At 34.1% G+C, this 24,334-nt stretch overlaps 1 protein-coding gene across 2 annotated transcripts in view; it reads right to left on the bottom strand.

Moving 5' to 3' along the window:
• Window positions 1–24,334, bottom strand: part of LOC132193373 (patched domain-containing protein 3) — a 29,646-nt gene that overhangs the window by 1,719 nt on the left and 3,593 nt on the right. For both annotated transcript variants that reach the window (XM_059614004.1, XM_059614005.1), the window contains 6 exons: window positions 11,768–12,447; window positions 3,110–3,453; window positions 1,664–1,864; window positions 721–1,166; window positions 450–662; window positions 45–254 (listed from right to left, as the gene is read on the bottom strand). In XM_059614004.1, the coding sequence (XP_059469987.1) occupies window positions 45–254; window positions 450–662; window positions 721–1,166; window positions 1,664–1,864; window positions 3,110–3,453; window positions 11,768–12,447 (2,094 nt within the window). The remainder of the gene's footprint in view (window positions 1–44; window positions 255–449; window positions 663–720; window positions 1,167–1,663; window positions 1,865–3,109; window positions 3,454–11,767; window positions 12,448–24,334) is intronic.

Genomic DNA, 24,334 nt, shown 5'->3' with positions numbered 1-24,334 from the left:
AAAAAATTTAACACTTTATTAAATTTTAATTTTAAAATATTTACCTGGTCAAAGAATACAAAGTAGGGGTGGAAAACGGTGGCGTTTAGGTTGGACTCGCGGCAGATCTTCCTCAGGTCTGTTACCATTTCTTGTTCGTGGTTAGCGTCTGTGATGTTTACCGCCTGGATTAGGAATCTCGAGGCAATGATGTGCTTTTCGTCATCGCTGAACTTGATGTCCAAAGAGAAGGGATTCGGCGAGGACAAGTAAAGCTGGAGGCAGACATTGAATAGATTAGAATTTTCATTCACAAAAACAACAAATATATTAAAAATTGCACCGAACATGTCGAAGGCAAAAAAGACTTTTTCTTCATCTCTTTTTCAGTTGGGATGCAATACTAAAAATTATTGAATTTTTAAATTTCATGCGTTATTTGAATATTAATAAAAAAAAAATCAAATAACCTTCTTCAACGTTTTAATGAAATCCTCTTCAGTATCGATGGACATATTGAGATAGTCCTGGTTACGGTCCACATAGGTCACAAATGAACGGAGCCAGGATTCGGAATAAAGGGGAGATGTGATGTAAGAAGTATTTTCAAGCGTGGTCATCAAATTCTCTATTTCTGCTTGAACTGTTCTATTGGAATAATTCAAAGGTCCATCCACAATCACCTGAAAAATTAACAATGTTTTTTAAAATAATTTTCTAATTTTCGTTTTGATAAAATACTTGTATTCTGTACGGGAACTCTCGGTAGTACTCGTCCTCCAAATCGTAAAACTTGATCGAGTAGGAATCTTCCTTGGACAGGTGGCGGCGCTCGAGTCCTTCCTTGAGGTTGGTGATGCCGTAGCAGGCGCCGGCCAGGTAGGCGGCGAACACGACGATGACGATGGCCTTGACAGGGCCGCAGTTGAGCGCCCAGGCCACCCAGTCCCTGAAGAAGGCCATGGCCACGTGCTCCTTGTTGTCGCGCGGGTTGTAGGGGTCGCGCTGGGAAATGCCGCCGGTGCAGAAGAGGCGGTAGAACCACGACTTTTCGTCCGACTCGGACACCGGCTTCACCTTCATGCCGGTGATGGAGTGCAGGTTGCGGTGCTCCGCGTAGCCGGAGAGCGCGACGCACGCGGCGAAGAAGGTGATGTGCCACAAGAAGGTGAACAGAACAGCCGTTCCTAAATGAAAAACAAAGAAACAAAATAATTTTATATCAAATTAAACGGCAATTTATTGTATCTTGAACAGATATTTAATCTGAAGCAAAAATGGCATGAATTTAATATTTTGTTTTTTATTTAAATTTAAATTTTTTTAAATTATTGTATATTCATCCGTTTTAATCATATCGATTATGTAATGTCAAAATTTTAATTAAATAACATAATTTATAATAAAAATTGTGTTGTTCAATTTAAAAAAAAATTTAAATATTTTATATTGTAATAATTATTTTTGATCAAAAATTTTTACATTCAAATAAAAAATTTAATTATTTTTGGAAAGATTAACATTTATTTTTACAATTATTTTTATTTTAGGAAAAGGCGTTTAGTTATAAGTACTAATTCAAATTATTTCCCGTTCCGAGTGGTTTCTTTGGGTTTTAAATTCTCAAAAAATATATTTTTTTAATTTAAAAAACATTTTTTAACAAATTATATATAAAACAAACCTGTATATAAGCAGAAGATCTGTACTGAGGGGAAAGTGGATGCTAGACCAATCCAGAAGCTCAGTACGTCAGTGACTGAGGTGATGGTGATGGACACGGCAGCCTCGGCCAACATGCGACCCATTCGCTCTGGCACCGGCAGGGTCACGGGAGTTCTTCTCCACGCGGCCAGCATCACAAACGTGTCATCGATTCCAATGCCTTCAATGCAAAGATTTTTTTTACTAATTTTTTTATATAAAAAATACTAAAAATAATTCTAACAAAATTTATATAAATTTTCAACGAGGAAGAAAAATCGCCGCTCTCAGTTCCCATTCTTTCCGATCCTTTCTCTTAAATCTGAAACCCCTATGGTGAGTGCGCGCGATATAATTCACAACACACCTTCACCACGGAAGTGTATAGGAGTGAAAAATCTTGTTTACACACGTCTCTTGTAATAAGCAATCGACTTTTTTAATACACACTTCAAATTAAAGATTAAAGCAAACCGCATAATTTTTTCCAATCAAAACAGCTTCATTTATTCTAAGAAAGAAAAAAATCATTGATTATTCTGGCAAAAAATTTTAAGAGAGAGGCCGAGCTCGAATAATTGTTTAAAAGCTAAATAACAGCAGCGACTATATCAACTGCAGAAAGTGCGCAATCAGAGCGTGGCCACGGCTGTGTCGGACGCAGAAATATTGTTCTCTCGAATAGTGGCCACCTGTTTATTTGAAGGAACAAAATTTACCGAAACGAGCTTTTGACTATGGGAAACAGTATTTCGTCAAAAGTGGAGCAGAGTGTGTGTATTTTACGTAATCCAAGATTGCGCAAAAAAATATATATATATATTTGCGTAGCGAAACATGAAAGGTGCACAAATTGCACATTTTAGTTCTGCAATTCACGACGAGAGAATGAGTGGCCGCAGTAGTTAATCGGTCAAAAAATGGAAATATATAATTTAGCTCTCTCCGTGATATTACAAATCAAGTCTAATGAAAAGACAATTTGGCAACTAAATGAAGCAAGAGCATACAAGATTGACAAAATTCATATTAGCGAAAACAATTATTAATTGTTATTTTAATTTACTTACTAAAAAAAAATTTATATTAAAGATTAGCTGCACATTAAAAATGAAAATATGAAAAAAAAAATTTAAATTATAAATCAAAAAGTAAATTTTAATAAAAGAATATCTCTAAAAAATAAAGCAGTTAAATTGAGTTCATATTTTAGAAATTTCTATTTTGAAAATTAACTTATTTATTAAAATCCTTTTTTAATCAACTTTATATTTTAATTTTTTCCACCGAATTCCATTTTAAAATAAATTGGCGAGAAGCGTGTCAATGCAGGCACGTGGCTGCATGGGAATGGGAGCGACGGTCAGTTATATAGATGCGAGTTGCAATTAAAAGTAATGGAAATATAGCGGTGAGAAAGACTGACCGACAAGGAGGAAGGGCGCCGCCAGGTTGATGCCGATGAACTTGACGCCGCAGTAGCAAATGAAGCCGAAGCCGGAAACGGTGCCGGCGATGGCGCTGACGGTGCCCAGCAGCCCCAGGATCGGCTTGGACCGAACCCAGTCGCCCATCATGCACGAGGTCACCGAGAACAACACCATGATGATGAAGGTGGTGCTGAAGTAGGGCACCACGGTGCGCGTGTTCTTCTCCAGCTCGAGGTCGAGGGTGCGCGACGCGAAGCGGGCCGTCGAGATGTGCTCCCACATGCCGCTGTCCTCAGCCTCGCCAACCGCGTCCAGGAACGCTTCCTCCCATCGAGCACCTCTGCAAACCGAAATTTGTCAAATTGGATTAGTTGCAATAAATGGATTAAAAAATAATTAAATATGTTACAAAATAGTACATGTTTTATCATGATGAACATTAATAAAAAATGTGCAAAAAAACTTATCATTTTGAGATCGAAAAGTTTTTAATTAAAGGATTGTATGTAAATTTAAAGATTTCGATTTGTAATGTTATTGCATAAATTGTTCTGTTTCTTGTTCCACTCTAATAAATCATCAAATTCTTTGTATTTAAATGAATTAATTCACTCCAATTAATTAGTATGACAAAGTAAAATCAATGGGTAGCTTTGTCTCAAAATTTACATTAAGCTTATGCTGAGCTTATGGAAATTATTCTTCTTTTCAAATAAAAAAGCAAAATACCTTTTTTAAGAATAAATGAAATAAGTTAATTGGGATTGAAACTAAGAAGAATAATTGGTTTTTCTCATTTTTTTCTTTTCTTTTTTAATTTAGAAGTATCATTTATAATTTATTACATTAAAACCATTTACTCTTGAAGCCCAATCCATAAAAAAAAACTCTAATACATACTAGGCGGGAATGATTGAGATAATGTGTGAATATAAATTAGATACACTACGTTTTTTGGATTTAATATATAAATTTATTTAACCGATATTACACTGATGTTATATTATGCTTGAGACTTCGTTTCTGTAATGTTTTAAACATGTTTATCAAAATCAGAATAAAGATTTAAATTGTTAATAATATTAAATTTATATAAAAAAATTAATATTTTTTTATAAATAAAAATAATAAATATAAACGAGATTTTTATAAATATAATTATATTTTCTATAAAATCATTTAATAATTGAACCTTACAATGTAATTTTTAGTAACTTAAAAAATAATCACACTATTTTTTCTAAATTGGATAAACTTTTTGGATTATTTGACCGATATAAAATATTTATAAGTTTTAACTCAATTAAACATGTAAAGTTGCTAAAATCTACTTATATTCTTTTTTTCTAATTCAAGTAAGTTCGATAACGTTTTATCAAAGTCTGGACTGCCCTAATTATTGTGCAATTCGGACAGTTTCATTTGTTTCGAGTCCAACAATTGCTGTAGTTGGTGATGGGATTGGAGCCAAAGTTGGTGGCGAAGTGACAGCATAATCGGCATGCTAAGTTGCTAACCCACATATCGTGCGCCGTGTTTGCGCACCTATTCGTTTGTATGGCGTGTATATGTATGTGGCGTGCATGTATAATAGCATAAAATCTGACTTATATTTACACTCTCGCAATTACGTTGTCGATCTATAGCTGCAATCGCGGGCGCGAGAGAAACGTCGCCTCGCTTCCTCGTCCTTTAATTGCATTTCTCGTTGCACAACGAGAACTACAGCCTGTGCTATTTAGTATTATATTATCCGCCGTCAATAAAGTTCCGAAACGTGTAGAATTTATTGGCGGCACTAAATTCTTCTCCAGAAAGTTTCCTTCTCGACGTTAGATGCATTCTTTGATTTATTATAAACTATCAAATAAAATTGATTTTCACCTTTTTTTTATCACATTTTAACTATTAGAATGTTAAAAAGTACTGAATGGTTTTAATACAGGTTTTGAGGCTCTCAAAATCACTGTCAGGCATTATTTGTAAATTTTTTTAGTTGCAAATTGTGTTTATTGATCTATCACAAAGGCAATTGCTGCCCATAACGGGATACATCATTTATACTTTCAAAATTATACAAGTTTATATAATTGAGAGAAAAGATGATAATTTTACATACAAATTTTTACAATAACAAAATACAAAACAAAAAGAAAAATTTTTTTGTTTTGTATTTTTTATACAAATTAATTTAAATAACCTGATTTTAGAGGATAGTACAAATCTATGTAATAGGCCATGTATTTAGTAAAAATTTGAATTTGATAGCTAAGAATCAATTAAATATGGAACATCAGGAAATTTTAACGCACGATCTCTTATATTTATGATGTCCTGATACTCTTTGGTAACTGGCGTCGCTCACCACCGGTTACTATTCCAGTTACCGCAGCCAGCAGTCAACTTAATCTCTTTTATTTGCTTAATAAACAAATAAAAAAAACCTTAAAAATAAAAAAATAAACTATAACAATAATATAAAATATAATTGCATTTAATTTAAATCAAAATATCAGCTCGATTAAATTAAAAAGGTTATGAACTATTATTTGTTTAAATATCAATTATTCTGATTATTCTTATGTTGTCCTGGTACTCAACGGTAACTGGATAGAAATCTGCCACTTACTCGTTGGTAACCGGCCAGTTTCTGAACTCAACCGCGGTTGTATAAATATTAGGATTAGTTTCAATATACTTCTTACAATTAGTTCTTTATTACAATTACACAGCGAAATTTGGCCCATAAAAAGCTAAATGGAAAAATTGTAATTAGCAAATTAATTAAAACGTCAAACTGAATAATTTTTATCAAAATTCAGGCCTGAATTATTCACTTTTTCTCAACGAACTTGAATTTTTTGGGCAGTAAGAAAGTCACAGCATGAATATCCAAATTAAATTATTTTTCAATTCAAGCAAATTGAGATTAAATCAATAAATTAGTTTTATTGAAAGAAAATTAAGTAATAAATTTTGAAAGACAAAAGACCTTCGATTAAATACCTTTCTGTCTTGCTGATGTTTGAACAGCATCAAATTTATACATTCTTTCGTCTTGTGAAATTTCAAACGCAAATCAGCCCGCCGACCTTCGTCTGCAGGCTGACCCGACAAGCCGCCGAAACGACCCGCGTCTTGCCCTTAACCCTGCCCGTCCAAACATTTTTCCCACACAAATGATTGATGTGGCGGAATAGGCAAAAAGTGCGTGTCGGCATCATGAGTTAATGTTTATTTTCAACTCGATGAGCGAGGAAGTGAATAATATTTTTTGGATATTTTTCTGTTTGCATCGCTCTCAAGCAAAACGCCTCTCTCGAAAAAAAAATTGCAACCTTTTCCTCTTCAAGCTCAATTAAAAAACGCCGCTTCCTTGGCGCGGATTGTATAAACAATGTGGCGAAAAAGTATCGAAAAAAATGAATGGAAATTGGCTGGAGAGGAAGTTGTGTGTATAAAGTGTTCATTGAGTCCGAACGACGGAATTATGGGATTACATCACACGCAGGCCATTTCACCGACGACGGAGAAAGTGGTCCGGGGGAAATAAGAAAGAGCTCCATCGCGTGGGACTCGATCGTCGGTTCGGTCCAGCCGCAGAGAAAGTCAATGAGCCGGCCGGATACACCGAAATCGCTCTTGACGGCCAATGCACATCCAAATGCGTCAGGCAAAGCCCGGCAGCCGGTGATGTAACCATAATTTGTGTGGTAAACGGCCAATTTTCCACTCCATAAACCGCCGAGAAATTGATTATAAGACACAGTCAAATTGAGTCTGACAAAATTTCCGAATTTATTACAATTATCGCAAAAATTGGCTTTTCTTTTGTTCTAAAAAACTAAAAAATTTATAGAGTCTTTATAATTAGACAATTTTTTTTAACAAAGTGATTGTAGGTAAAGTAGAGATAAAAATCTCAATGACACTCAAGCGAGCGGCGTTACCTTGGTGCGACAGCAAATGCAGGAATTTGGTCACTGGTCCCGCCACAATGAAGCCTTGCCTTCTTTATAACGACCTGGTCTGGATCTCACCAGCAACGAGGAAGCAAGTTTGAAAGGATTATATTGGCTCTGACTTTACGAGAGGGGTTTCCAGAACATTTGCTTGTCAAAATAATTTTTTGCAAATGAAGTTTTCTTGTACATAATTTTATTTCTGCTGTTTAAAAATAAAATAAGAAATCGCTGATAAAAATTTGTTTAAGAATTTCATACAATTTTTATTTTTAAAATTTTAATCATATGAAATTTGAGACCCTGACTTTGGCGGATATTGGAAGTTTTAGCAAAATTCTTGCTTGTCCCAACGGTTCAATTTTCCCTCCCAAACATTAATATTTCCTTCACTGTAAAATTTCTGCATAAGCTTTTCTGTTAAATTAACAATTATATATGATAAAAAAAATTAATGTTACCCTCTTTTTGATTTGATTGTTGACCAGGGTTAATAATCTAGATCAATTTTTAACTGACGTTTTTGGATTTCTTAGCAGATTTTTGTTAGTTAAAAAATGTTTTGTTTTAGTTGCAAATAAAGTTTATTTATTATTTATTTATTTATTTATTCTCCATTCATAGTACATACAACGCAAAAAAAGCCTTATTGGTAAGGCAATCTCTGACCAAATCGTTTGTTTTAACAAAAATTAGAACAATAAAATACAAAAAATTGACTTTCAATTCTGGACTTTCGCAACAATAAAAATTTGCCCTGCTTGTGTTGTGAGGCGCAGACCTTTTGTATTACTTGTGAAATAATTAAAAAAGCTAAATAACAAAATCGTGAAATTCTGATAAGAATGATTAATTTAATTTCATCTACATAAATGCCAATTTGGAAACAAAATAACTTAATTGACATAATTTATTTCATTAATTGCTTCATAAATTTATAAGGAAATTTTCGGCTACAAAACTAGACCCGTCTTCTTAATGATATTGTTTTAATCTCACATTTTATGATCTGTTAACTTTTTATAAGATAGCAATTATACATATTTCGCAAATTTATAATCCACACTTATGGTCTACTTGTCCAAACCGCAGAAATTTTATTGCTAGACGAAGCCCAAGTACTTCTCTTCCGCACCTAGCACATTCCAATCAGCTTTCGCATCTCTTGTTATCCGCTATGTGCAAAACACCAAGCAGGAAACCACATGTGTTTATAATTAATTTGATGTGCCCCCTCTTTCTCCTTAAAATATCACCATGGTGGCATTGCTTAAGCTCAAATTTTTCCTTGAAACTGATTTCAGGAAAAATAAAAATGCGAAATTGGACCGGTTTGAATTTAGATTTGAAAAGACACACATCTCTAACGCGGAATTTCGCTTCCTTTATGGCAACTGTGGAATTATGGCCTGGCTAATTCTCACACGGCTGAGTTTTGCAAAGATTCGGAACACCTGCATCAAGGATAACTACATTTTTTTCAGATCAGCACGCACGCGGTCGCCCAAAAAAGGTGTATTTAATTTATAAAAGTTTTATTCGATGTTTCGTCCGGTCTAAATATATTTTTTAACGGATCTGGAATAAATATAGCAAGAGAACCTTGAGGGTGTTGCATTTTTTGAAAAGTGGTTTTCCGCGCCGCACCTGCACTTTTGTGTCGAGGATAAAGAAAAAATTGAAGCGGAACAATGAAAGCAATGATTAAGAGACAATTGATAGTTTGACATTGTGACAATCATCGTTTTCAGCGCAATAATTAATAATCGCACGACCTTTTTAGCGGGTGCGGCCCAATTGTGAGTCTAATCCGCTTTTGTCTCAATTTAAGGTCAAGGAAGATTTGCTATGACAGGGCGGCAAATGATTAAACGAGAGGTTGCCTCGATTTTTGAGCGAGTCAAAATTGTATTGTTTTCTTTATATGGAATGGATTTTATATGAAATCAACAGGCTATTTTACAAGAAGCAAAACGTAAGTTGCATAATTTTATACTTTATGTTAATAAAATTACTTTAATTAAATAAATTATTAAAATTCATATTAATTGTTTTTCAATAAATTTAATTGAATCCTGACTAAATTTCTACTAGTGAAAGATTAATTAACGAGTAGAATTCATTAAATTAAAAATTATTTCTTGATAATTTTTTTTCCATTGATATAAATTGATATTTTATTTCAACAATTTCAAATAATTATTTATAAAATTCTAAAAAATGCGAAATTAAATAACGTCATCCATGAAGTTTTATTTAAATAAATCTCTCCTTCATTTTCCTCAATAGAGATTAAATTAACATTGCAAAAGTGCGTGATATTTATAGCTAGTATTGAAATAACCCAATAAGTTTTCACTAACACAATCTCCGTACGTTGGCATCATTTCTGACACACTTTCGCACTTCTTTAGCACATAAGTTGTTTGGGAATAAACATTTCTCTCCGGGTTCAACCTAATTTGGACTCAATATAATTGTGCACAGCTGAAAGGAGCGTCCGAGTGAATTGTTCGAGATTGCGTTACATTTGAATCGCGACAACGGTTTTCCCCGTTGGAGCGTTTATAAATTATGCAGTCCTCCGCCGGCCTATACAAGGGTTACGCAATCTGATGGATAATTATCCGTAGCTATGATGCCGAGGCGTTTTCTCAGAAAGCGTGAAAGTTTACTCTGGAACTGCTGCAGACCGAGCAGCGTAAAAGATCTCTGAACCGATCTGTACAAGGAAAGTGTAATGGATCAATATTGATATTTTCCAAAAGAATTATTTATTTTCAAGTAATTTTTGTGATAAATGACTTTCTTGGAATATATAAAAAAAAAATATAAATGTAGATAAAGATCAAGAGAAACAGAAAAAAGTAATTAATTTTTAAATAATAATTGCAACTAAAAATAATCCATGATAAAATTATTTAATTTTTTCGCATTTAAATTGAAATGTGTTCAAAGTCACGTCGTCCACTGGGCGTGTTCTTAATTCTGTCAAATGTGGCTCTTATCAGCTAATTTTCAGAAGCTTTAAATGCAGAGTGAGATTTTGTGTATAAATTAGCAAATAATTTATTTTCATCAATCAGAGACTGGAAACTGACACGATTAAGGACGCCGGATTAATTTGCATAGACAACATTTTGCAAATTTTGACTTCTAGTGTTACTTAGTCAGTGCAATAAGAAATCGCCAAATAAATCTGCACACAAATGATTTATTTTAGTCATTTTTCGTGCTGCCACATTTCCATTAAATGCTTATCGGCTGGAAAAAGCATAATTAATAATTCCTTTTTCTAAGCTAGTTTTCAACCTTGTGCGTATTTTTACTAATTATGCTATTTATCTTCTTTTTACGATCTCGATTTATCACGTACGCCTTCCAAAGTTTGAAATACACACAAGTGTGAGTATGATACATTCGAGAAGTGGTTATATCGTCCGAAAAGACCTTGAGAGATTCAAATAGGTGGTTTGCCGAACAATTAAATAAAACAGGCGAAATTTCGTGAGCAGCGTTTCAAAGCAGCGCTCGTCGTTTTGCATATCTTTGCAAAGTTCGCACTATACCGTCGACATTATCATGGATTTGAAAAATGGAGAATGACGCCGACAAATTGCAATTATAATTTTGAACATCTCCGGCAATTATACAAAAGGCACTTTCATGCGTCGCGTTTTATTTCTGAGAAAATTGCCACGAAAAATGCCTTGATGAAAACGCGAATGGGCAAATAGGGGAATTTCAAGTATTTTATGCTCTCAAGCGCCATGATGAAATTTACAACGAAGAGTGCAAAAAGTCAAAAACATAATTAAGTTAAATTAGAAATGTAAACAACATCATCCGTAGCTTTCAATTGATTTAATTTAAAGTATAATTTGTTCTTTTTTTTTCAATAGCGTGGGTTTACCGCGGCGGCCGTGTCTCTTTTGATGTCGGGCGTTTTAGCAGACATCTGCTAGTTGTAAACCCTTTCTTCTCTTTTTTTCCCAAATTAAACTTTTTGTATCGACTGAGAAGAATAAATAATAATAATAATAATTAAGAAGTTGGCAATAGAAATTACGTTTATGGATAAATTAATCTAGTAATTATATTAGATTTAAGAAAGAGTTTTTCGATTTTTTACTCCCTAATTCATGTAACTGATTTTAGAATAGAGAAGGAACAGAAATGTAATTACAAAACGATTTATATTAAAACCTATCAGATTCATAGATTTTTAAAATTTAAATTTACATGTATAAACGTATTAATTAAATTTAAGATTTCCTCAAAATTTGATCGAAATTTTTGTATAATTCTGTTAATTTGGTGTGAATATTTATTCTTTTTAATGCTTTATATGTATACTTTAATAAAATTCTATTTAAAAACTAGCCCTTATTTTCGGTTTTGATGAAACCAAATTTTTTTTAATTTAAATTGTTTCTCTAACAATATTAAATAATTAATAAAACATAGTGCATGCTACATAAATGAAATAAGAAATTTACTATCAATAAGGAAAAGAGTCTGATAAATTTACATTAAAGTCAAATCAAAAGATCATGAATCAACCATAAATTATGCATTATATAAAAAAATCATCCATGAATTAAAAAGTTAAAGTTAAATCCATCTCACTTAAATAAAAAAGACTCAAAATTAAATTAAATATAAATGAAAATTGTAAAAAAATAGTCTTACCGTGCGTCTCTTCTCTTGCTGTCGGCCGCTGCGAAGTAGACGAGCTGAACGGCGGGGACGGTGACGATGGTGCCATCAGCGTCGACCACCGTGTTGCCGAAGTTGACGGGGAAGATGTGCGTGTCCCAGGTGACCGGGTTGAACATGACGGGGAAGGTGAGCCTGAGCGAGCCGTTCTCGACCTCGGGCAGCACGTGGTCGAGTTCGATGACATCGTTGCGGAAACACTCGTCCTGCCACTTGGCACAGCAGTCGGCGTACTTGTAGTACTCGCCGTCGTACTCGGCCGTCGCGTTGCGGATGATGCCGTCGAGGACGCGCATCTCGCGCCAGATGTCCGTGCGCAGGATGGTGCCGCCGTCCTTGGCCACGATGATGACCCGGCCGAAGCGGCCGGCGCGCGTGATGCGGCCCACGTTGAAGCGCGTCGTGTCGTTCGGCGGGAAAAAGTGCTCCACGATGTGTCGCTCCACCTTGCCGTGTCCGTTGACGGGGCTAAAAAGGTACTCGGGGTTGATTTCGTACTCGATCTGTTGGAAGCCGGTGGCGAACAGGGCGGCGATCAGCGGCGGGATCAGCAGGAAGTAGCCGGGACGGATCGCCACCTGCACTCCCAGCTTGTAGAAAAGCTTGGCCAGGTTCTCGTCCACCCATGTCAGACGGCAGCCGGTGCCTTTTGCCTGAAAACAGATGACAATTTTTCCATTAATATTTCAATAAAAATTAGAAAAATAATAATAATTCAGCTATAACATGTTCTATAATATTAAATTTAAAAAAGATTAATCGTTTTAATTTTTTTGATTTATACTGCGGACGGTTTTTATCCCATGAGTGTAATGTTTAGAGTTGGGCAGGGGATGGGTTTGCATTTCTAACAATAAGAAAAATAATTCGAGTATTTTAGATTTTTCCTCTTACAGTCTGACACTTTTTCACAAAATATTTTTCTTCGTCAGCACTGTGGAGAAAAAATTACTGAGTAGCTGTTTTTTTCAATTATTAGTTTTCCAAATAAACAGTAAATCAACACCAATAAAAAAACACTGATGCAACGAGGAAAAGTCGTCGAGTTCTTCAATTCAGCATAAAAATAGTATTCCTTGCAACAAAAAAATTTAATTTTTTCAATTATTTGGTGTTTTATTACAATTAAATTTAAAAATATATCTTTAGTAGCTATTTTGCTGGTAATTCAGTGTAGACAATGTTAAATTATGAAGAAATTTTAATTTAAGGATGTGTAAGGGACACTGCTGCTAAAATAATTATATTGTTTGGGACTTAATTTTACTTGCCGCAAGCTGAGAATTTTGCTTTGATCTCATTTAGCGCAGAATCGTCTAATATTCAAAAATTTAGAAAACGAAGAAAACGACCATATCATTGCTCAAAGCACTTTAATATCTAGAAAAAAAGCTTTAAAATTATATGAAGCAGCAGCCTCAACACTAAATTTTACCTGCCGCAAGCATGAGCTCTAGATGTGCATAAGCAAAGCAATAAATTTTAAAGATGTTTAAAACCATTTTGATTTTTAAAATTTGTTTGAGCTCAATAACAATCAGTATAGTTAGTCTTTCTTTTGACACGTAAATTAGTTTAAACATTTCTTTATTCAAACAAAATTAAATTTGTACTATAATTTTTTTTTTAAATTAAAAACTTCTAATTCACTAACATGTTTATTTTTTAATTTTAAAAAACAATTTTGACATTTTGACATTTTTTTATTTAAAAAATTTTACTTTAGTTTAAATCCTTTCTATTTCATTAGGCCCAGAAATTAGAAGCTTATAAAGTTATTGCAGTAACCAGCAGTAACACACAAAAATATATATATAAATATAAAGCTTGCACCATAATGAATGAATATTAAGTTTTTTAAGTAAATACTTTGTACACATTGCAGGCTGTTACCGATTCTGACCCTCTTATTCTTGTGTTACTAACTTTAATTATCTAAATCAATAAAGCGTCCAATGATATTGCTCAAATTTTTCAATGAAAGTGACAGACGAATTCCCTATAATTGACCATCTTTCTGAAACATTGTGTTTCACTAAAAGAGGCAAAAAAAGATCAAAATCAAGTGGCAGCGAGCGAGTGCGGTGTGCCTGAGAGAGCTTTCGACGATTTCCCTCTCTGCGCTCTGCTGACCGCGAATCTTTGTTTCTTTTTGTTTGACGAAAACTTTTTGTGCGCCAAAGAAAGTGATTACGTCTCGTTACAATGGCCATTCCAGCATTTTCAAGACATCAACAACAACAACAATAATAATATGACAAATAATTAAAAATAAGTAAACCGTAACTGCATTGCCGTTTTAAAGCTTGAACCCATTCAGAATTTTGCGGAACAGAAAACTATTTAATCATTATCAATTGTGAATGGGATTTAACTTCAAACGGTAAATCGTGGACAAATTAAGATCAACTCAATTAGAGGTCCAAAATGTATTAATCGAAAGCAAACGTTGTGTCTCAAAGAGTGGACAAAATTTACAACAAGGTGCTAATTCCAAAAACAAATTAAATCCTTATATGTACTGAATAACTGTTCATCCTTCTGTGCATATTTGCTCACAAACTTGTTTTTTGTTCAAGCTCAAAATCTCTACTGGTTTCCACATATTATTATTTTTTAATTTGGCCTACTATGCATGGCTAGAAAAAACTCTCCTCAAGGTTGAGACAAACCGCAATGATTTGAAATCAATCTCTGCAGCTGATTTTTTTTGCTAATTTCAAAGTCGAAATATTTGCGCAAAAAGTGCAGCAATGCATTAAAATGGCAAGACATGCACGAACCGTAAATTACACGCAAAACGAACCGAGTCAAAGGTTGCATGCGACACAGAATTATGAAAGCTCAAATGCGTGCGTGTGTTTTACTATTATATGACTTTGTATAAGCAATTTAAGTGTCCATTGTTTTTTCTGACTCGGTGCCAACGGAGTCGAAGATGAGTTCATTCTAATTATATGCGCCATTCCAGACAGTCATAATTAGAAAAGAGGCTAAAATTTAAAAATTACTAATTAAAATTTATTTTTCAAAATATTCCTGGTTTTTAGAAACTTGTTGAGTTTGATTTCAACATTAATTAAGAAAATTAAACACAAACAAAAAAATTAATTAAAATTTAATATTTTTCTAGTCACAATTCCAATTTTCCATGAATTAGTTGCTGAATTCTAGTTTGTGTAATCAACAGTTAATTTCAAATTGGGGCCAGCGTTGTCAAAGCTACTGAAGAAAAATTTAGTATAATTTAATTTTAATTCAGTCGAGAATCTTCTTGGAAACCGCTACGTGAATAAGCAACGCGCATACCATACGCCGCGAGATTCGCCGTCGCGTTCGTACGGTGACGAAATAGGCAATGTGAAATCGCCCAAAGGCTCTCGACAGGTATGTGCACATTGATTTGCATGCATAGCGCATGGCTGCGGTCGGCATTCGCAGGAATGGGCGCTGACACACAAGCCATGGTGCACCCGCAATAGTCGATCCGACACCGAAATGGCAATCGACCGTGGGCGCTTCAATTGTTTTACAAAGACCCACTGCAAAACAAGAGCCTGAGCAACGATCGACGAAAATAAATATAGAGTTGCTCGCAGTTGCTCAATTAAGAAATAAATTAATAAAATTATTTAAAATATTTTATTTCATTTGATGTTGATTTATAAATTTTATTTTGAAAATATCATTTAAACCAAAAAATCAGTCTCTTGAAGTTAAACTCCCAATAATGTTATATAATTTGTATTTTTGCTCTCATATTTATGATAATTTTCAAGTTTCCAGCAAAAGACAATTGATTTTTTTTTCTTTTTGCAGAATTTAAATTAAATTCTTTTCAACAGACGTAAAATTTGCGGAACAAATTGAAATTCCACAAAAAAAGTCTTGTTCAGAAACTTAAAATAAGGTTTCAAAGTAGTTCAAAAATATGAAAATAAAACATTTTTGTAAAAAAAAATTAAAAACATCACCACATAATATATGTCGTTAGAACGCAATTTGAAGATAATTAAATTTTTTATTTATTTTTAAAATAACCAATAGAAAGTTTTACTTCCAAAATTTACATTGAAGCACTTTTGAGAATAATATATTGGAAAGAAAAATTCAAATTTTGTTTCTTGAGGGTATTTAAATTATTTTAAGAGGAAAAACCAGAGAAACTTCTAATTTATATAATTTCAGATTGCAAGGAAACTTTTTGCTGTCAATCATTTGAGCTTCTAACTCTAATTTCAAGTAATTGGCCGACGCAACAATTATACATCAATATGTGGCTCACGCGCGCGTTTTCGTGCTAGTCTCTCTCTCTCCGCTTTGCCTAATTCGCCGGCCGCTACTTTCTTATTAGTTCGCGCTGGTGTTTATTTCAACACCGACGACGACGACCCGAGGAAAAGCAGTCGCTCTGCACACAGGGAAACCGACGCAAAGACTAAAGAAATCAGGCACCGTGCAATTACACGGCAGATTTAGTTTGAGACTCTCGACTTGGGCGTCCTTGTCCCGTTTATTTACAGCGGGCGAGTGACTTGCTTTATGGCAAAAGAAAGAGACACTCTCTCGCCGCGCCGAGTTGTGCGTTTTATTAGGAAAATTCAAGCTAAAAAAAAAGTTGCAAATAGAGAAAAGTGCAGGCGGACGGAAGGAAATTTTCTGCTTCACCGGCTGTATAATTGGCGCGACACAAAGCAAGAGAAATTTTAACGACCGCTGTGTACAGCGCAAATGAATGCACTTGAACTTTGAAAGCCGAATTCTCTCACACGCCGCAGAAGGGAAATTCGTTATAAAAAAAAGAAGGAAATTATTTATGCTGCCGATAGTGAAATTTTATGGCTTTTTGCACTAAAGGCTCACCTGCTCGGTGTGTAATTTGAATGAGAGGCGAATAATAGCGCACGCAAAAAGAGCTGTTTTCGTGGTCTTTGAACTAACATTGTTTTTCCTTCGTCGTAACTTTCGCCGAATAAATGGCACGTTTTCAAAGCAAACGCGTAGAACCATCTAGATTTTTTATTAGCATTTTCATCCGATGATCAAAAGGAGAATTAATTAAATGATCATAATACCTTTGTGAATTGAATAAAAATCGAACAATAATATTATAATCAAAAATATAAATATATTTAGTCAATTTAATTTTATATTTTGTCAATCTTTTTAAAAACAAAACATTTTGTGGAGAAAATCTGATGCAGTTGCTTTAATTAGAACAGTTGTGAATGTGAAACTTAAAATTGCTAAAAACCTGTAAATAGTGTTAAAAGAAAAATCAAAATTCTATTTTTGTTTGAATTATAGGTTTTCGTGCAGAAGATAAAGTTGAGCTATAATTTTAATGCATTGAAACCAGTTTAAAAAAAATATATCATTACTCCGCATAATTTTCCACTTTTCTGCATTTATTTTTTAAAACGCCGCGGATAACAAACTCCTGTTATCCAACGGCACGAGTTGACCAGTCGCCAGCTCCAGTTATCTTCCACTTTGCAACAGTGTCCATTTTTCTCCTGCCAAGCAGATGAGCGAGTTCTTTTATACACTTTCAAAACTGGATCTTCTCTCCGTTTTAATTATAAAATTCTGCCCTCGGGACTCTTGCTCGGCAAAGATCAATAAATGCACATATATATTTACAGAGAGTTTTTTCTGAGATAAAATCTTCGCTAATTTCGCTTCGAGGTCGGACCTGTTTGAAAGAAAATATACATAAAATTTGCGACTCTACCATAAAAGTAGAGGTGCGCTTTGGTTAATATTTGCAAATCGCGTGCAGACGAAGAAAGTGAAAACTGCAGAGATTCGAAGGGCTATCATTTTAGCATAAACCTTAGCAATGAAAAGCCAATTTCACCGGTAACGACGGCATATAATTTATTTAAGAAATGCCTTTTGTCCGGGCATGCATGTCAATATACGCAGGCAATGATGACAATAATTAGATACAAAGCCCAGGTGAATCAGCAACACCGGCGATCACCACGAGAGAAAAACTTTAATTCGAAAGAACACGGCAAAAAAAAAAAGATTGCGACCAACAGCAGCTGGGCCGATTATTAGCCGCGTCTCTGCTTTTCCCTTTCACTGCGTCTATAGAGTAGAAAAAAAAAGCATTTCGGCAGCAAAATTATTAACTCTCAGAGGCCTTGGATTCAATCGACCGCCGCTAATTGACTGGCCAAATCTGATTCTGACGCGTGACACCATAGCTCAAGATTTTGCAAGGAACATTAACTCTCCTGATCGTTAAAATTTGATCTATTGAGCACCGATTTATGAATGGGCAGATCGTGTATTGATTCTCGCGGCTTCAATAAATTAGGCTTCTTTTATGTCCAATTATTTCCATTGTAAACCCATTGAAGCGTAAACGTTTCCATAGCAAAATAAAAAATCGTATGGTTTGGAACTTTTTGGATACTAATTTTCAACTACACATTTCGCTGCTTAGAAAATTAGATTATATCAAGTTCAAACAAATTAAAAATTTTTATTTCTAATTCACACTTTAATAGCAATTAAATTCAATGAGAATTATTTATTTCTTATTAAAATTGAATACAAATTTGTTAAGGATATATGGAAAAAAAATTTAAACACCTCTTTGATTCTTTTTTGGTCTTGGTTAACTTCCGCTTGCAGCCAATTATCTCCCAAAAATACTCTCATTGCCATTATTTGACTTTTTGCAAAACAATAAGTTTACTCTAAATGATATTGCGATAAACTATCAAAAACTAAAGGATTTTTGCATGGAATATAATATATTTTAGCGAAATAAATTATTAATTGTGTGTGACATTCAAAAAGATTTTTCTTTATTTAGCAAGAACTAAATCAACTACCAAGATCTATAATTGTTTTCAAAGGCATGTTTATGATATAATAATTTTCGTATAAACAGAGGATTCACGAATGAAGGAGTGCAATCGTAGTGCAGACATGCTACAGCAAGGGTTCTCCCAAAGTTTATAATAAAAAAAAATTATAAGATACGTATTAAAAAATTTTATTTTAAAATAATTAGGTTGCAGTATTTGTCAATGTTTTATAAAAATAATACATAATTTCATATATTAATAAATTAAAATATAACAATTAAAATAAAACGAATAACTACTTGGCTGTTAATTAAAAATAATAGTTTTTGATGTTATTTTATATTACAAGTTAAATTATCACAGATTAAACATAAAACAACAAAGCAAAGTCTATCTAAAAAAATCATCAAATATTAATTAAGACTTCATTATTTATGACATATTTTATGTATTACATATTCCTGTATCATTCAAACAGATATTTTTGTTCATAAGAAAATCTAAACAATCAATAAAATATAGACCAACTTAGTGAAATTAATTTTTTAACTGAAGATTATCAAAAGAAATTTTACCCTCTTAAAATGGATTGTTTTCACTGAATATAAAAAACTTCTTTTTTAGAACGATCAAAACACGAGAGGAAAATATGAACCGTTCATTTTCCTTCCATCGAATTTGTTTTGTGAAAATTATTTCCAGCCTGTCAATTCCTGTCAAAATTCCTGTGGTTTTTTGACAAACAAATTAAAAGGGAGCGCTGCATAAAACCGATCACCCATTTCTCACCTTTGTTTTGCAAGGTGATGTGTCTCTGCTTCTCTCCCACAATCGCCTTTCTGTGGCCACAAAGCAAATTGAAACGCGCAATCAACTACAAGGTTCCAATCGCGGTGTGGACGCCTTATTTTTTCCAATGAAATCTCACAACGAGAAAAAATAAATAATAATCTTGTGCATTTCATGTCACCTTGAGAATTGCACGCTGCCGTGTACCCGACAATTAAAAATCTGCAGCTCTCGATATAGGAAACTTCCTGATGTGAACGGCGGCGATTGTGAGTCGGCAAAACTACAATCACTCCAGCGTGGCCATCGTGGGTGCTGAGGTTGCACTACTTGCTAATCAATTCAAGCGAAATTCCCTTCTAAAAAGTAGAAACCGCACCCTGAGAGGAGATAAAAAAATCTGCACGTTTGTCACAAAAACCTCCTTCCAAGGCCGAGTGCGATTGTTTCTATAAATTTTCAGGGGCAACTCTACTTTTGGAGATGGCGAAAAGTGCGTGTCCTTGATTGCAAAAATGCAAACCATCCGCTCTTCTATTATTATATTTTTGGTCTATTGTCAAATCTCGTCATCTTCGGCACGTCCGTGCGGCACAAAAAGGGTCGGTAACCTTTGGCGGTCGAAAGGCGCGCTCAAGTGAGAGAGGTCGTTTAAGTGAGCACAGGTTTTTGTCGCAACTCGAGAAACTTCAATGCCAAAAAATGAAGCGTGCTTTCTGCTCTACTTGCGTAATTAAACGATTTTTCGTTTTTGAATCTCCGGGCCGCAAAATTAACTCTAGTCAAATTTCACTTGGGGTTTCGGCCGAGAAATTTCTATTGGTCACATTTTGCGTTTTCTAGAGCACGATCATAGAAGAACTTTCTTTTCAATCTAGAAAATTTCAACTGTTTAAAATTCTTTCATTTTCATTTTACCTCTTGTTTGCAAATCTATTTTTTATCTGAATGATGAATTTTAGCTCAGAGATTTCCAGTTGATATTTTACAAAACTCAAAGTTGAAAATTTTGTTGCATAAATATCAAATTAAACTCTTGCATTCGAGTGCATGCCTGGTTAAAGCTCAAGTGCATTAAATTTTTAAAGAGGAGTAACATCCTCTCTCAGCGGTGGTCTGTTGAAACGCTAACGTTTTTTTTTAGTCATGCGATGACTATTTTTTCTAAAAAAAAAAAACTAATTGCCGAGTTTATTGCATTACTTCTTATATGTATTAAGGCCTTTCCTTTTTATTAATTTACTGCGTATAAGTAGGGAATTGATCCCAATTAAATACAATCTCATGAATTTTTAATTATAATTTAACTCCTTCTCTTTACACGGTGATTTATGAAGTAGATCGTGGGAGATTGCTCGAAAAAACTTGTGGTTTCGGCGCGTTGGATTTACTCTCATTCGCACGATTCACAAGCCCACATAAATAAACCAGATTTTCAGGTGAATATAATTTTATTAGTAAAATAATTAAAAAAAAAATAGCAATGGTAGATATTTATTAATTTGTCCCTGGACCCATTTCAGGAGCTTTTATAGATTGGCCAAAGTTAGCCAATACATTCATTTCAATTAAGTTTTTGAGTAAATCCAAGTTGTTTATGATTTTGCATAATTAATATGTAAGCTTCGTAGCTTAATGATAAATTAATTAGTGTGATTAAAATTACTATTTTTGTGCAAGGTTAAAATCAAAGTGAGCTAAAAACATCACGTTTGGGTATTTTGACAAAAAGAAATATACTTTTAATCAGTTCCGCGTCCCTCTTCAGTGTAATTTGCGACGAAGAGCCATTATCTGAATTAATAAGGCGCGAGATTCGCCGGCAAACGAATCATCAAAACGCGAAAAACGCATCATCCCGCATTAGACAGAACGCTGATGCTTGGCAAAGATAATTAAATAAAGGCTATTCTCAAAGAAACTATGGCGTTTCCTGGGTGCGTTCCTATTCTGGAAGGTCGCGTGAAGGACTAACTTTATGGTCAGCCGTAATTCTAGAAGTTCACGATTTCCGATTTGAACTTTTGAATGCATAAAATTATAGATAATTGAGAGGCATTTGACCTGAATATCATGGAAAAGCCTAGAGGCCGGCATTATGTATTCAATAAAAATTAAATACTTCCATAGATAAATTTCACATTTATTGCACTGCCTTTTTGCAGAAACTCTGCAGAAAATGAAAAATAATGTAATAATAACTAATGAACCTGGCGCAGAGAACCAAAGCCCCATTTAGTCTGCAGACAAATTGGTCGACGGAAGTGTGCGTACTTTTTGCAATTTCAAATTAAAATTATTACGAAGAAAAAATTGCTTAACAACACAATTTGAACGCGTGTGGTTCTGCCGTTTGCATCAAAAACGTTTGTTTTCCATTCCATTTACCGCCTCCAAGGTTGATATAATTCTTCATTCTTTCTTGCCAACGTCACATGTAGCGCAATTATCTCCTTCCAACGCAGCAGGTGCATCCCTGGGCAATAAAAATAGATTTTTCCAGTTACATTATAAAGCTAGGCATGCGGTACTTGCCGGCGTTTTATGGTGCGTCAATATATATTTGGAATTTTTACCGGAAAGCAGCGGGGGCCGATAAACAAATTTCTCAATATAAAAATAAGAGACGTGCGAAGAAAAATGTTTCCCTCGTTTTTTTAATAAAGATTTTTTCTGATGTTTTCTGATGTTGATGAATTTCATCAAGTAAAGTTTAAACAAAACAGGTACAAAGTCATGAGTAATTGAATGAAAGGAGAAATATTGGTTGGTGCGTCGAGCTGACGCGATAACGGTCCCGGCCCAAAATAAATAACCTCTTCACCCTGAAGGCTTTTCGTGGCCGCCTCACTGACACAATATGAAGTAAGATGTTTTAAGCATATAATGCCTTTAATTTGCGTACAATTTTACTCGAAATTTAAAAACTTGCTCAATTTTTTTTCAAATTTGCATATAAATTAAATTTCTAACCACAAAATTTGGATTAGGTTCTTCAAATTATTGTTAAAACATTTAATTTTTTTAATAAAGTATTTAAAATTTATTTTTAATTCATTAAAATTTTATTTAACAAAATGGCTGTTCTAATTTGCTATTTTATATAGATAAATTATGCCTCTGAAGTTGTTTTTATTATCCCAATTAAGCGGTGAAATTGTTGATGTTGAATCTGCAGAAAATTAAGGACCAAGCCGACCTTCGATAAAAAAAATTGTATCTAGGAGGCAGCCCTACAAAATTTCAAGAGATTTATGACCGTCTGGAAATTTTCTGCTGAAATATTTCGCGAGTGACACGCAACTCGCTAATTTGCTGCTACAATTAAATCCAAGAGCGATCCGCATCTTTTTTCGTAAATTTTTACATTATCCAATCGACAAAGGCGATTGCGTGCAGAACAAACAGTAGCGCACTCAACAATAATAAGCTGCGGTGATACAATGAGAAAAAGTAAAAGTGCGAAAACACATCAACGAGTTGCATTTCTGCCCGTCATCTCTCGTAAAAAAAAAAAAATTAGATAGAATAGTAAAATTTCCTTTCTTTCGTCCAAGTGGGCAAATTGTTACGAAACGACTCTCGATTAGGAGTTGACGCCGATTATAAATATACGGAATGTCGCACATGGAGATGCCAAAGGTGCTGGCCCGTTAGGTGGTTTTAAATGCGAATACAGTTAGATCATCTTTCTCTCTCTATTTCAATAACACTTCCTCCAGCACGGCGCGCACGGCCCGCCGAGAAAACGAGTTGCGTGCACTTTGCCATACCCAGAGACCCACTTTTCTTACTTAAGGCTGCGCACACGGCACCACACATGAATTGAAAATTGCACTCGCCGCTCGCGAGTGGGAAAATCATTAATTAACAAAATGAAAAAAACATTCAAATGAGCAAAAAATAAATGGGAACGGCAGATAATTTGCCTCGCAGCGCTGATTTGTTTTATCCTGAATTATCGATTGTGATTCATTGGAGTAAAAAAGAGAGTGAATTTTATATTCTTCTCTTGTGGTTTGTTATAAAATATTATTTGCACTGGTTGAGTAATAATAATGCACTGCAGACAGGAAGTAAAAAATTGGCGCACTCAACAATAAATGAATGAAAGTTTTGTGTGACGAAAGGAGCAGCCGTTTGGACGTCGTTCAAACTATTTCGTGATCTACTTTTTGCAGCTGGACGTTCTCGGAATTGACAAAAATTGGCAAATCATATTTATATAAATGCAGCACGTGGAGAGTATAAAAGAAATTGACCTGGATTGCATCAACACTAATTGGTGCAATAATTAACAATTAATTCAGTCCTTCGAAAGGTACTTTAATTTCAACTGCCAGCAGCTCTCGGTGATGATGATGTTTGAAAAATACGAGTAAAAATCACCGAGCAGCGCAATAATCTTTCTCATTTTTATGTGCTGACCAGATATCCCTGACCTGTATGCCGCGTCCAACACAACCGGCAGTGCAGCACTCGCGCCGTGGATATAAAATTAAACACACACGCAGCACACTCATGTGTACCGTTCAAATATAAAATATATATATTTTGTTCAAAACGTAGGCGCTGTTCTCTTTAAAAAAAAATAATGCAAGAGACGCGCTCGTAGGATGCGGAGAGAGAAAAAAGAGATTTAAAAATAATGATGCCCTCTGACTTTTGACTCGCGCATTCAAGTCTCCAGATTTGAATGGGTTGGCTTGAGAGTACTGAATAATTTGTTGTTTTGAGGTCACTGTACTTTTTCAGAGTATAAAAAAAGTAATAAAACTGTTAAAATAATATTAAAAAATAAACTAAATTATATTTTTCATGAATTATTACCATTTTTGTAAATTCAAAATTGTTTCTAATTATTTAAATTAATTGAATATTTTTTAATATTTAGTTTTTTACTTCAATTTTAATAGCAGTATTT

The sequence above is a fragment of the Neocloeon triangulifer genome, unplaced genomic scaffold (genome assembly GCF_031216515.1).
Source record: "Neocloeon triangulifer isolate White Clay Creek 2 clone unplaced genomic scaffold, ASM3121651v1 ptg000004l, whole genome shotgun sequence".
Classification (NCBI taxonomy): domain Eukaryota; kingdom Metazoa; phylum Arthropoda; class Insecta; order Ephemeroptera; family Baetidae; genus Neocloeon; species Neocloeon triangulifer.
Note: the sequence above shows the minus strand (reverse complement) of the source record. Positions and strands in the feature narration are given on the sequence as shown.